General features: G+C 33.2%; 1 protein-coding gene and 1 long non-coding RNA gene across 5 annotated transcripts in view; one reads left to right on the forward strand and one right to left on the reverse strand.

The window, feature by feature from the left end:
* LOC106144680 (uncharacterized) overlaps nt 1-13,475 on the reverse strand; it is a 76,182-nt gene that overhangs the window by 46,019 nt on the left and 16,688 nt on the right. For both annotated transcript variants that reach the window (XR_013435103.1, XR_005736532.2), the window contains exon 2: nt 8,649-8,713. This is a non-coding gene — a long non-coding RNA (uncharacterized LOC106144680). The remainder of the gene's footprint in view (nt 1-8,648; nt 8,714-13,475) is intronic.
* Nucleotides 1-13,475, forward strand: part of Spmip4 (sperm microtubule inner protein 4) — a 35,364-nt gene that overhangs the window by 2,222 nt on the left and 19,667 nt on the right. For all 3 annotated transcript variants that reach the window (XM_013355956.4, XM_021722246.3, XM_078039950.1), the window contains 3 exons: nt 6,367-6,543; nt 10,829-10,900; nt 12,973-13,002. In XM_013355956.4, the coding sequence (XP_013211410.2) occupies nt 6,367-6,543; nt 10,829-10,900; nt 12,973-13,002 (279 nt within the window). The remainder of the gene's footprint in view (nt 1-6,366; nt 6,544-10,828; nt 10,901-12,972; nt 13,003-13,475) is intronic.

Consider the following 13,475-nt stretch of genomic DNA (forward strand, 5'->3'; position numbering starts at 1 on the left):
ACATCTTAAACTGTGGATTTGTTTCAGCTGAAATTTTTAATTGGCCATATTTCTTATTTAAGAATTATTTTTAGAAACTCAGACAGAAAATCACCTACCCTCAGTTTGAAAATTTCCAAAATAGGACATCACTACCATGAAAATAGTTCATTACATTTTTTTTGTTGTTGCTGTTTATTGTTTTATTTTTTTAGTTGTAGTTGGACACAATACCTTTATTTATTTATTTTTATGTGATGCTGACGATCAAACCCAGGGCCTCGCACATGCTAGGTGAGCACTGTACCACAACCCCAGCCTACATTACATTTTTTAATGTTCTTGATTATTAGATAATTCTTTCTAATGAGAACATATTTTTTTCCTTGTAATTTCTACCTGCTGATTCTGATTCTTCCCTCTGAAGCCATGAAAATAATAAAACTCGGCATCCCCATGCTAGCAACCCTTGAAGAGTTTGAAGACTCTTTTGGCCCCTTTACAGGTTCTTGTTGCCAGATGCAACAGCATTCTCCCAGATTTTGCTCTGCTTGCATTGAGGCTTTCACCTTGATCAGACTTAATGGATCTATTCCAGTTTATGGATATACTATTTACATTAAGAAAAAGAAAGGTTTTTCTTTAGAGAGAATTTTTTTTAATATTTATTTTTTAGTTCTCGGCGGACACATCTTTGTTGGCATGTGGTGCTGAGGATCGAACCCGGGCCGCACGCATGCAAGGCGAGCGCGCTACCGCTTGAGCCACATCCCCAGCCCAAGGTTTTTCTTTTAATTACAAAGCTAATGTGCTCTTTGCACATAATTTGGAAACCGAAAAAAATCCAGAGAAAACAAATTCTCCATTTATCCAACAGAAAAAAAATATGAATTAAAGAACAAGGAAGAAAACTTGTATACATCTTTTATCCAGAAACAGTAATCACTGAAATTTATAACTCAATGTTTCTTCTTAATTTTTTTTAAATGTAAAGATCATATTCAACAAAATTTTTTGTAAACTGATACTATTAATGAAAAAGAATATTTTTATTTGGAGAGGAAAGGGCTCAGTTCACTTCTATTCTGCATCAGTCCTTGCTGCTCCTATTCTACTGCTGTAATATGATTCATAAGAGTAGCTTTCAGGTCAAAGTTCTAGCTTTTTTTCCATTCCAAAGATCATCAGATTAGGGAGAGCTTCCCTTGAGCAGATGATCCCTGTAGCAGATCATGTTTGACCTGGGGATAGGCAGTTGTCCCTGACAAAAATAGCAATGTATACTTGGCCAAAAAGAGACGGGTAAGAATTTAGGCTGACTAATTCACTGTACCTTCAAAAAGCATTCATTAGGCAGGTACAGTGGTGCATGCCTATAATTCCAATGACTTGGGATGCTGAGACAGTAGTATCACAATTTGAAGGCCAGCCTCAGTGACTTAGTGAGGCCCTGAGCAACCAGGTGAGACCCTGTCTCAAATTTTTAAAAAATAGAAAGGGGTTGGGGATATGGCTCAGAGGTTAAGTACCCTTGGGTTCAATCCCCAGTACCAAAAATAAAAGCAAAAGCACTCATCAGTAGCTTTTCACTGAAATATTGATTCCTTTACCTAAGTGGTCTGTGGTTGGGCGATGTTTGACTCCAAAATCCCTTAACTAGTGTAAGATTCAAAAGGAACACATTTGAGAAAATACTGCCTTTCATTAACTGTAAAATTAAATACACATCTGGTCAGCTAGTTATAAACTGCCATAAAAGATTATTTGAAACAATACTTAGATATCAAGGATATGCTTGGCTCCTAATAACTAAAACTTACTTTCCCTTTTCATGTGAATTCTTTCCTTTCACAGTCCCCTGATTGAGAAAGCCAGGATGATCATGTGTCCTCAGAATCTATCTTAACTCCCTCTTAAAAAGCAGATAGTTTACATAAGATTCACTTTTCCCTAAATTTTATACTTCTGAACTTCTCTGGAAAGTTCTGTTATCGTCAGGATAACAGTAGCACCTCCTCCCTATCATTGCTGAGGCTTGCTTCTTCAGAACAAATTCTGGGTCTATGACTCCCAATGCAAACCATAGGGCTTTTGTAAGTGAAACAAAACAAAACAAATCAAAAAGCTCCTGGTTTTTAGGGACTGTCCATCCTAATGATAAGGGTGAACCTGAATCACAGCATACATAAGCTCTCAGCAGCTCAATTTCCTAAACACAGGTCAACTTTTTAACCCTTTTAAAATATGAAGTATTTTGAAATAACTTGGCAATTTTAATAGTGATGTAAAATGGTTCTCAAATAAGGCACCTCATTTCTGTTTTTGTACTAGACAACACCATCTAGCTGCATTGTTACCTAGGACTGGTTTGCAGACAAGGGTATATCAAAATCACCTGAGGTGGGGGCTGGGGTTGTGGCTCAATGGTAGAATGCTCGCCTAGCACATGCGAGACGCTGAGTTCAATCCTCAGCACCACATAAAAACAAATAAATAAAATAAAGGTATTGTGTCCAACTACAACTAAAAAAAAAAAAATTTTTTTTTTAAAAAGTCATCTGAGGATCTTTCTGAAAATACTCATCACCAGGCTCCATCTGTATGTAGTCTGACTCACTAGGTCTTACAGCAAGGAAGTTCTATATTTTTTTAAAAGTTTTTAGTTCATTTTGTGAATAACTGGGCTAGCAGAAAACACTGGAAACAGAAATAAAACCAAGATTCTATTTGGATTATGTTTCTGGCTTACCCACAATCAAGAGCAAATTAATAATCTTTATACCCAGTACTTCAATTACTTTACTTTACTTGTATATTTTATAACAATTATTGTAGTCACTATTTCATACACCTTCACTTGATCTCTTTTAAGAATATTAAGTACATAAACAGGTAGTGTATTATTTTGTATTTCTTTTATTGAAAATTTAACAGCGGCAGTGACAGCTACTCAAAATCATCACAGATTCCTATTTCCTTTTTCCATTCACCTGACTTCTTACCTCTTGCAAGTTATCAAATTCATTAGGCAAACAAACATTACTTAAGGAAGTATCTTGATATTTGCTTAGTATTTCATTATTGGTTCCCATTTTGCTTCTGAATTTACTTCATTGCTTTCTGATTCTTTAATATTTTTTATTATTAGCGTTCTAACTGAAAAGGAATGTGTTATATTTGTCGTTTTCCTTTAATCCTGCCTCCCAATAATTTGTAACTAAATTTAGCCCTTTTGATATGGGATATGGTACTTAAAATTCTATACAATAACTTCAAATGAGACACTGGTTCATCCACAGAAAATGCATCTTTCCTCAAAATAAGTATGATAACTTAATTTCTATTGGCTATAGATTGCAGCATCAGTAATTTGATCATTATCCTTTTTGTTATGGAGATGTGTTTTGTTTAAACTTTTAAATTATTTTCATCTGAAAACCTCATATTTTAACGTGGTTCCTCCTATATAGTACTTTAAGCATTATAGGGTGGGAGGCCATAAGACCCTAAAATAAAAGAGAAACATGACTAATTTTGCATTGTCCTTTATTTTTAAATGGCTCTTTGCAATTTACCACCTATAGGTGGATGCCAGCTCACATGATTGATTAACATTTTCTACTGGCTTATCCTCTGGGACAGAGTAATATATGGGGGTCAAATGTTGAGAAATGGACTCATTTATGATTTAAATGTAACTTTTACAGAGCTAAATATTAAAGCTTAGTTTGTCATTAATCACATGTATTTAAATATTTTTCACTTGTCATGTCCTCCAAACCATGACTATTGATCATAGTCAGACCTCAAAGGCCCTATCAGCTCTCTGACAGCTGAATACCAGCATCCCTCTATGGCACCCAAAATTGATAGTCACCAAGACTCTCCTTGACTAACTAGTAGCAGGGGTTGGTAAACTTTTTCTTTAAATAATCAGATATTTTAGAATTTACTATCTCTGGCACAACTACTCCATTCTACCATAACAAGGCAAAAGCAGCTAAACACTGTAGACAATGCTTAAAAGAATGGCTGTGGCCGCATTCGGATAAAATAATTATTTACAAAAAACAGGTAGTGGGTTGGATTTAACCTATAGGCCATAGTTGGCCAACCTTTGGTCTAATGACTTCATAAGACAGTACAATCCTGAGTGTTACTTCTTCATTCCATTCAGTACTTTTTATAGGGGGATTACATTAAGCCAAGCACTGTACTGACACAAAGAAAAACATGGCACAGTTTCTGACTCTGAGCTCCCATTTCATGTCTCTGACTGGCTCTCCATTGCTCTTATAGTATAGTCCAATATTGCCCTTTTTTATCCTTTCATGCTTCACCTCTCATCATAGCTTTTCTCTACTGTGTCCTAATATCCTGAACATAGTCCAAAATTCAACCCTAGTTTCACAGCCCTTCAGATCTGAGTGATTCTCCTGAAAGCTTTGGGGAACTCCTCAAACTTTATTCAAATTCCTAGGATGAGAATGGGGTGGCACTTTAGAATCTTGTCCCATCTGAATTTGGGTTCCTGGTTCCACTTACACTGATCCTATTCAGCAACCTATTGACCCTGGGGCAAAACTTAATTCAGTTTTCTCAAAAATCATTCCTCAGTTTTCTCCAAAGATCTCATCCAAACAGAGCATTTGTGAGCCTGGTAAACTTCACTGAACTGTTGAGGAACAAGTAGATCTTTTATAATATTTGTACTATTACTTTACAGTACTCTCCATTTGAAAAAAAAGTTAAGATGATCTCTAGACAAGACAATGAGGAATTCTTTTCCACAAATGGTGCTGGAACATTGGATTTCGACATGCAAAAGAATAAATTGATTCCTTATCTCATACCATATATAAAGATTAACTTGTCATCAATCAAAACTCTAAGAAGAAAACAGGGATAAATCATCTTGGATTTGACAATATATTCTTAGCTGTTACACCCAAATCAAGCAAAATGAAACAAATTGAACTGCATGATAATTAAAAACTTTTGCGTTTCCATGATACTATCAAGTAAGCAAAAAGAAATGTATATCACAGGAGAAAATATTTGCATGTCATATCTAACAGAGATCTGTATCTATGATATATAAAGAACTCTTACAACTCAAAAATAAAGCTAATAACTTGATTTAGAAATACAAAGGATCCAATAAACTTTTCTCCAAAGAAGATATACAAATGGCCAATAGTAACATGAAAAAAATTCAAATATCATTAGTCATTTGGAAAATGCAAATCAAAACCAAAATAATACTTCATACCTATTATTAAATGGGCTATAATAAAAATTATCTTTTTAAACACAATAACAACTGTTGGCAAGAATGTGGGGAAATTGACTCTCATACAATACTAGTGGAAATTTAAAAATGGAGAAACTGCAATAGAAAACAGTTTGACAGTTCCTTAACAAATTAAACTTAGAATTTCAATATAACTCAGACATTTAGCTTCTTCATATACTCCATAAAAGTTAAAAACAAGTATTCAAACAAAAACTTGGACATGCGTATTCACAGTGGCATTGTTCCCAAGAGTCAATTATCCGACAACTGATGAACAGCTAAACAAAATGTGGTATATCCATATATTGGAATGTTATATGGCTATTAAAAAGAACAAAGTACAGACACATGCTACAACATGGATGAACCTTGAAACCATTATATTAAGCACATCAGAGGCCAGGTGCAGTGGCACACACCTGTAATCCCAGCAACTTGGGAGGCTGAGGCAGGAGGATTGCAAATTCAAAGACAGCCTCAGCAACTTAGTGAGGTCCTCAAAAGAAGAAAAAGGGCTGTAGATGTTGCTCAGTGGTTAAGTACCCCTGAGTTCAATTCAAAGTACCAAAAAAAGAAAAAAAGGCCCATCAGAAAAGACTACATATTATATAATTCAATATATATCATTCAATTTATATGAAATGTCCAAAATAGGCAAACCTATAGAGCAAGAAACTAGATTAGTAGTTGCTTAGGGCTGGAAGGATAAAAGAGGTATAGTGGATGAAGACTTAAGAGTACAGATTTTTTTTTTTAGATGATGAGAATATTCTAAAATTGTACATATCTATCTGTAAATAAACCAAAAATCATTGAATTATATATCCAAAGTTGATTAATTCTATAGCATGTGAGTTATTCTCAATATTATTTTAGATAAATATACTACCACTGTTTGGTGGCAGGGAGATAATCTGTAGGAATTCAGGAATTTAACCTCAGTTCTTGGGTAGTCCCATGATGCCTAAATACCCAGAAAGTATCATAATACACCCAGTACTGAGAATTCTCTGTTCTATCTAAAAATACTTAAGAAGAAATGAAAATTTTAATTGTTGCTGAACAATTTCAAGTCTCTTTTATTCTAACAGGTATCAGGAATTAAAGGAGTCACTCCACCAATGTAAGCTTCCATGGGGTGCTGAAAGGGAATATGGTGGGATTATACCGATTTCGCTGCCTGATGAACACAGGCCAAAATATGAACCTCCTTGTGTCATGAGCAAAGGACATCAGCATTATGGATTTGGTGGAGAAACCTGGCCAAGGTAACTAAACTTGCTGCTATTCACAAAAAGATTGTTATTATCCATTTTCTCTATTTCTATTGAATCTTTTATAAACTTAAATACGCCTCCAAACTAATTTCTTTTACTAAGAATAAAAAGACACAGTAAAATTAATTATATGATTTCTAATCATGAAATCATAAAAAGCCTGTTTATTAAATATTTTAATGTTCTTAGAGATGATAAAGTATTCTAAAAAATTCTGATTAACTTAATTCCCTTACTTATCACATCTTACCTAAAATCAAGTGAGAATATGAGAGAAAAATGAATATTAAACATGTTTTTTGTCTGAACAAAGAATTAGCCTAATTTGTGCAAATGTTCTTGGTTTTTGGAACTTTTGATTTGTAATTTTTTCACCAATCTTTGTAGTCATTAAAATTCTCTGTTAAATGTTTTCAAAAGTATTTATGTATTTCAATAATAACATAAATTTTTAAAGTCACTTTCAGCAACTCTATTCACAGAAGTTAAAACTGAAGACAAAGCAAAAAAATTTGAGCAGGAAATTAAATTTCAAATTGAATATTTATTAAAGATTACTTAATTTTAATTATGAAATTCAGAGAATAACCCATCAAACCATGGCACAAAGACTACTTTCTTCTTTTTTATCTAACAATACTGATTACCTGGTTTACTAACAGTCTAGCTAGTTTTTTTGTTTTATAACAAGCAAAAGAAGTAAAACAGATAAGACAAGCCATAGCTAGAGAGAGAAACATTAAAAATAGGGACATATGTGGCTGATAATCTTATCAAGACCTCAGTAAATCAGTAAAAAGCTGACAGACAAAAAGGCCCAACAGAGAGAGAGAGAGAGAGAGAGAGAGAGAGAGAGAGAGAGAGAGAGAGAGAGAGAAGAGAGAGATTGAGATTGATCCTTGTCCTCACCAGGGACAAAAACCCAGACATGCCCTCAATGATGCACCTCCTCCAGCCACACTTTACTTGCCTGTAATTACTACCCAGTTAATCTCTCTCAGGTGATTAACGTGTTGATTGGGTTATGAGAGTCTTAATCTAATTATTTCACCTCTAAATTTTTTTGCATTGTCTCACACATGACCTTTTGGGGCACCTAATATCTACACTATAAAACTCATCATTTATTCATTTATCTATTCAGTAATTTAAGTATAGCAAGTATTGTTTTACAGACTTGGTTATAACTCTTTATGGAGTTTAATCTAAGCTATTGTCCTCCAAAATTTGAATATTAAATAATATGCAGTTGTATAAAGAATTAGAAATATTTGCATAGAATTTCAGTGTGTAAAAAGAAGGCCAAAGATTATTTTCTTAACAAGAATCCAGCTTGAAGTGAAAAGTTTGTGTTGTTCTTGCTGAATGCAGCCCCAAAACACTAAAAAAAGAAATACTTGTTTCATTTAGAATGCCTATCACCCCTGACTCACAAATGTAGGTTAATGTCTTTCATTCTTTTCATGCCTCTTTATGTTAAATATTATAATTTTAGCATATTCCTCTCTTAAAAATATATTTAGGACAAATTTCTGTCTTCATATAATTGCTAATTGCTTGGCAAACAACTACAGAATAGGATTCACCTTGTTTCCTAACAAGGAATAACTGCTGTTATCATATTTTTCTTTCTCCCTTAAAAAAAAAGCCTTTTATACAAAAATAACAATGTTTTACAGCTCTCTTTATGGGTGAAGCCTCAATTTTTAAACCTTTTTTTTTTAAAAAAAAAAAAAAAAAGGTTTTCTCTAGCAACCACACCCTACCACCTCCTTTGGTAGGAGGTTTTGTGAGAAACAAGATCACTTTTTTGTCTTACCAACTCTCTGTCCTGTGCCTTTGGAAATGAAAAGTACCTACTCCTTTGGAAAAGGTCCAGGAGGTGAGACATCCTAAAGTATGTCATTTGGGGTTAAGAAATTTTTTTAAAAAGCATTACTTACTAAAGAAAATGTAGTTACCTGTGTTTCTATACACATGTTCCAATACAATGTCCATATAATGCCACATGGGGCATTGCTGCCCCTTCTGAGTCTTCCTGACATAAAAGTATCAAAGTAAAACTCCTTTAAAGGACTTTAGTAATATTTACTTACCTATAATATGCAAGTTTCAGAAATTCCAAGTGAGATCAGTCATCATCCAATTCAGCATCAATTCACTGAAGGAACAAAATCACAAAGTAATGAAAATGTATAACTTAGTGTTCACTTCCATAAACATTGATTTAAGTTTAGTAAAGTAGTAAAATTGTTCATTTTAGAAAAGGAAATTCTTCCTTTAAGCTACTGGTTAAAAGCTCTTAAAATAGAGCTGCAGTACTCTATGAACTAAAGGATACTCTGAATTTCCTGACAACTTTGATTTTTCTAGTTTAATAATAATACTGAAAGGTATTATGAATGATTTCATAAAGCAAAATTTCTCCTTAATAAAATTTGTACTTGTTTACTCTTTTATCAGCAGCCAGTCACCAATGAAAGTCAAACAACCTATGCCATTCAATTTAATAAGTGGCATATATTGCAAAGTGTTTAGCACCTTTGGCTCTTGACCTGGAAATACTAGTTGCATCCTAAATTCATTGTGACAACCAAAGTAAACCACCCCATATATTCCCATACTCTCCTGGAAATGTTGGGGCCCAAAGGGAAACAGTATGATTGTTTGAGAATCATTATACCTAACCCAACTCCTATATTCCAAATGCATATTGAGACAAGGTGAGCCTAAAAACCCCTGCAATTCTCTAGTTTGAAGAGATTAAAAGAGTAGGTTATCCTGTTAGTAAGGGGAAAAATCTTGAGAGAGACAAAGAGGCTGATGGTGACTGGGAAAATCATTGTTCTACATTATTATTCTATTGCATATCAATAATTTCTGCAATATCTGAATGGATTCAGTGCTCACCAGCATTCCTTTCTTTCTTTCATCTTAAAAGGATAGTCATAGGTACTGGCACTGAGGTACATGAAAGGTGCAGTACCTTCTCTACATTTTGCAGTTTCCCACATTTGGAACATCCCCTTGCCCAAGTAAGATCCAGAAATCCACTTCCCAGCCTCCCTAGCATCCAGGGTGCAAATGTGTACACAAAAATTCTACTGATCACCCACATCTGCAGTGGATACTGATTTGCAGGTGAGTAACTATGTTGGATAGATCAGATTCACAGTACCGACTCACTAATAAAATACAGAGTGAGCATTCAAAAGATATGGGGCAACCACAATGACAGGTGAGTACTACAATACGTCTGAAAATATTACAGGTGAGGCCAGCCTCTTCCCTCCCTCCTAGAGGGAACTACAGTTACCAATTTGGTGTGTCTCCTTCCATACCTTCTGTTACCTGTTTACATAGTTATGCATGTGCCCACTGAAATTTTATGGTGTTATTTTGTTTATATGTGAAATCATTTGATATATAGTGTTAAGCAAGTTGATGTTTTTTTTTTCTTCACAATCTAGAGATAGTCCTTTGTCAATAAACACAGATCTACTTTATTATTTTTAATTTTCTCATAATGTTCCACAATGTTTCACAGGTTATTTGACCACTCACATAGTTCTTTGATCCTTGCACAAATGTTTCCATAGGGCATATCTTCAGTGAAAGTTCTGGGTCATAATATAAAATATTCAAAATATGAATTTTTAATTTAGTAGATGTTCTAGATATCAATCCCTTCTATGTTATTTTTATTTCTTCCAATTTTTGTTTTATTTAAGCTCTTTGTAGTGTCCATTGTCTTATCAATGTGCTTTTGGCTTTTGAAAGAAACATCTTATTTAAAAGGCCCTCTTTACCAGCTTAAAAAAAAACATATTCCTATACATTTTCTTTCTTTCTTTTTTAAAATTTTTAGTTGTAGTTGGACACAATGCCTTTATTTTATTTGTTTACTTTTATGTCGTGCTGAGGATCAAACCCAGTGCCTCACACATGCTAGATAAGCATTCTGCCACTGAGTTACAGCCTCAGCCCTTTCTTTTTTAATATTTGTATAGATTTATCCTCAATTCTTTGGATTTTTAATCTATCTGAAATTATCTTTTTGAATAATGTAGAGATGTATTATTTCCAAATGGGTAGTGAATTTTTCTTGTACTGTTTATTGAAAAATATATACTTTTCAAATAATTTAAAATGCCATCTTTTCATATATTGTTTCTATATATTCATGATTGTATTAATCTACTTATCTTTTATAGTCTCCCCATTATACTGTGTTAATTTAAAAAGAGATTCAATTTAATATTTTCTTTCTTTTCAGAAAACTTCCTATTGAACAATACTATTATTTGACACAGAACCAAAAAAGTGACGTCTATGGAAATGATTCCTTGTAAGTCAGAGGTCCCCCTTCCCCTTACATGGGATCAAATAGTAATTTAAGTGGAAATTAGTTATATGAGAAACAAAAAAGCCCCCACATGGAAACTTTTAGAGAATTCTTCCTTTTTATTAAAATAGTGATCATTAATATTAGAAAATTTTAAAAAGCAGCAGCAGATAAACCAAAAGAAAGGATTTGTAGCATTTAAACCAGTAAACAAAGAGTAAGAAATAATGATAGTAATGTTCAAAGAGATTCCTACACATCATCTTGATTCATGTTTTTACCTTGACCTACTTATTCAATATAATAAAAATCTGTTATATTTCTATTTCATTAAAAAAAATTACAGAAAATGCCATAATGGCCCTCAACAAATTTTGAACTGAAACTTCATAATAAAAGAGAATTGTTATGGTTATCTATAAGTAACTCTTTTAAAAATTACTGAGTATCTTTTTTGGATAAGAAATACTAATTTAGCCTGCGCTTAAGGTATTATGTTCTAGTATATTAAATTATTTTTACTCTTTGAAAAAAATGGTTTTTCATGTATTACTAAGTCATGCATCTTTATTTTTTGTAAAATAAGAATAAAATATTGACACTACTGAAATGACAATGAAAATATTTTTTTATCTTTATTAAGATTTGTTGGTTGTTTTCAAATTAAGGTGATACAGTATAAAATTTAGCCACTAGAGGGAGCCAAAAAGATAAAATTAGCATTTGCTTATCTCTTTGGGTTTAGTTAACTTTGCAAAGGAGATAATGGAGTACAGCAATAGGATTGAATAACTGGTTGGATCAAGCAAGTGGTGTCTCTGAGCATTTCATTTTATTTTAATTTTATCTTTAAATTTTGAATTTTTAAAAAAGATTTTTTAAAAAAATTCTTATTTTTTTCATTTTGAATCAAATCAATTTTAGTCATATACTTATCAACATCACAGCAAAATTTGTCACATGAGAGCAATTTTAGATGCCAAGTTAATATTTAATATATAGTAGTAAATTGTAACTCTATATACCTTGGATTCATCGTTCATCCCCATCTCCAACCCAACAATATAACTGGAAGAGAGGAAATCACTTTTCTTTTTAGTTCCACACCCACATACTTAAGAGTCCAAATAAAGACATAAACATTTATGATTCATGAGAATTGTGTATTTATAACACATGCTAGAGTAACAAAAGTTCTATGACTTATATATCACTTTGTAGTGAATATGTAGAAACATCTAAAAATTATTCAAGTGTATTCAGTTTTATCAACTTTTACTATCAAATTTATGGCATTCTGTTCATTTTTCATGTCTGAAATCTTTCAGAATCTTATTTACATAGGATAAAACTAATAGCTGAAATCATATAAGTGGGTAACTATCCCTCTCTAGTAAACTTTTCCCCAAGGCTATAGTATTATTTCTTGGAAAGCAGTGTTTCAAATAATTAAATACACAACCTTGTAATGAACTAATTTGGAAAGGCAAACCTCCAGGAACTTTGTCAGTTTTGTTCTATTCTTTCATAGCAACATTTACTATCATGAGAGATCAGCAACTCTGGGCAAAGGGACAAAGTATACCCATTATCTACTTATCTTCCCAACAAGGCCACATTTGTGTCACTTCAGGTCATGTAATTGCACCACATATGTGATGTCAGGCTTCTTTGGGGCTCTTTGGCTACCACCTGATTATGAGAGTGAAGGTCAGTAGGAACCAGAGCTCTCTTATCATTGGAAGCTATCCATCAGCCCCTGTATCTTTCTGTAAATAAGAAATGCAAAAGGGGTAGGGGTAAGCAAGACTGAAGACTTACTTCATATATTGCCATATGAAGTAAGAATATGTGGAATGGAAAAATTTTTCAGTAGATAACTGAGATATGAAAATATATCGCTCTATCCTGTCAAAATGCACAGTTCCAGAAAGTTAATAAAAATATTATCGTGGTGACAATGTAGTTTGAAAATGGGGTATATCCTTAGTCTTCAGCAATTTTCAAATAATAATAATACAAGCCTTTAAAGGCCCTTAATTTAAATTATGAATTATTTTCTGTTTTTATTCTAGGTTGCCCAAACCATCTAATTCAACAATAAGGTAAGTATAAAACTTATATTTTCCTTCCTTGTTATAATCAGAAAAAAATTATTGGCATTTCATACCACTTAGACAGGTGAGAGAAGTGAGACTTTTGATGAAAACTATTTTTTAACGAGAGGCTGGTTCAAGTCCAAGGTAACATTATTTTGATTTCTTCCCAATTATATTCCCTACTCCCCCCTGCCCTTGCTGTTTGGTGGTACTGAGGATTGAAGCCATGTGCTAGGCAAGGACTCTACACTGAGCTCCCTCTCCAACCCACAGCCAATCTCATTTTTTAAATAAACTTTTTATTTTAGTATAGTTTTAGAATATAGAATTATAAGGATGTTAGTATAGGGAGTTCTTCCCACATATCCTACCCCCGGTTTCCCCTACTATTGCCATATTAACGTGGCACATTTGTCACAATAATGAACCAGTCAGTATCAATGCATTAGTTTAACTGAAGTGTGTACTTTATTCGGATT

Source organism: Ictidomys tridecemlineatus, chromosome 2 (assembly GCF_052094955.1).
Source record: "Ictidomys tridecemlineatus isolate mIctTri1 chromosome 2, mIctTri1.hap1, whole genome shotgun sequence".
NCBI classification, from domain to species: Eukaryota; Metazoa; Chordata; class Mammalia; order Rodentia; family Sciuridae; genus Ictidomys; species Ictidomys tridecemlineatus.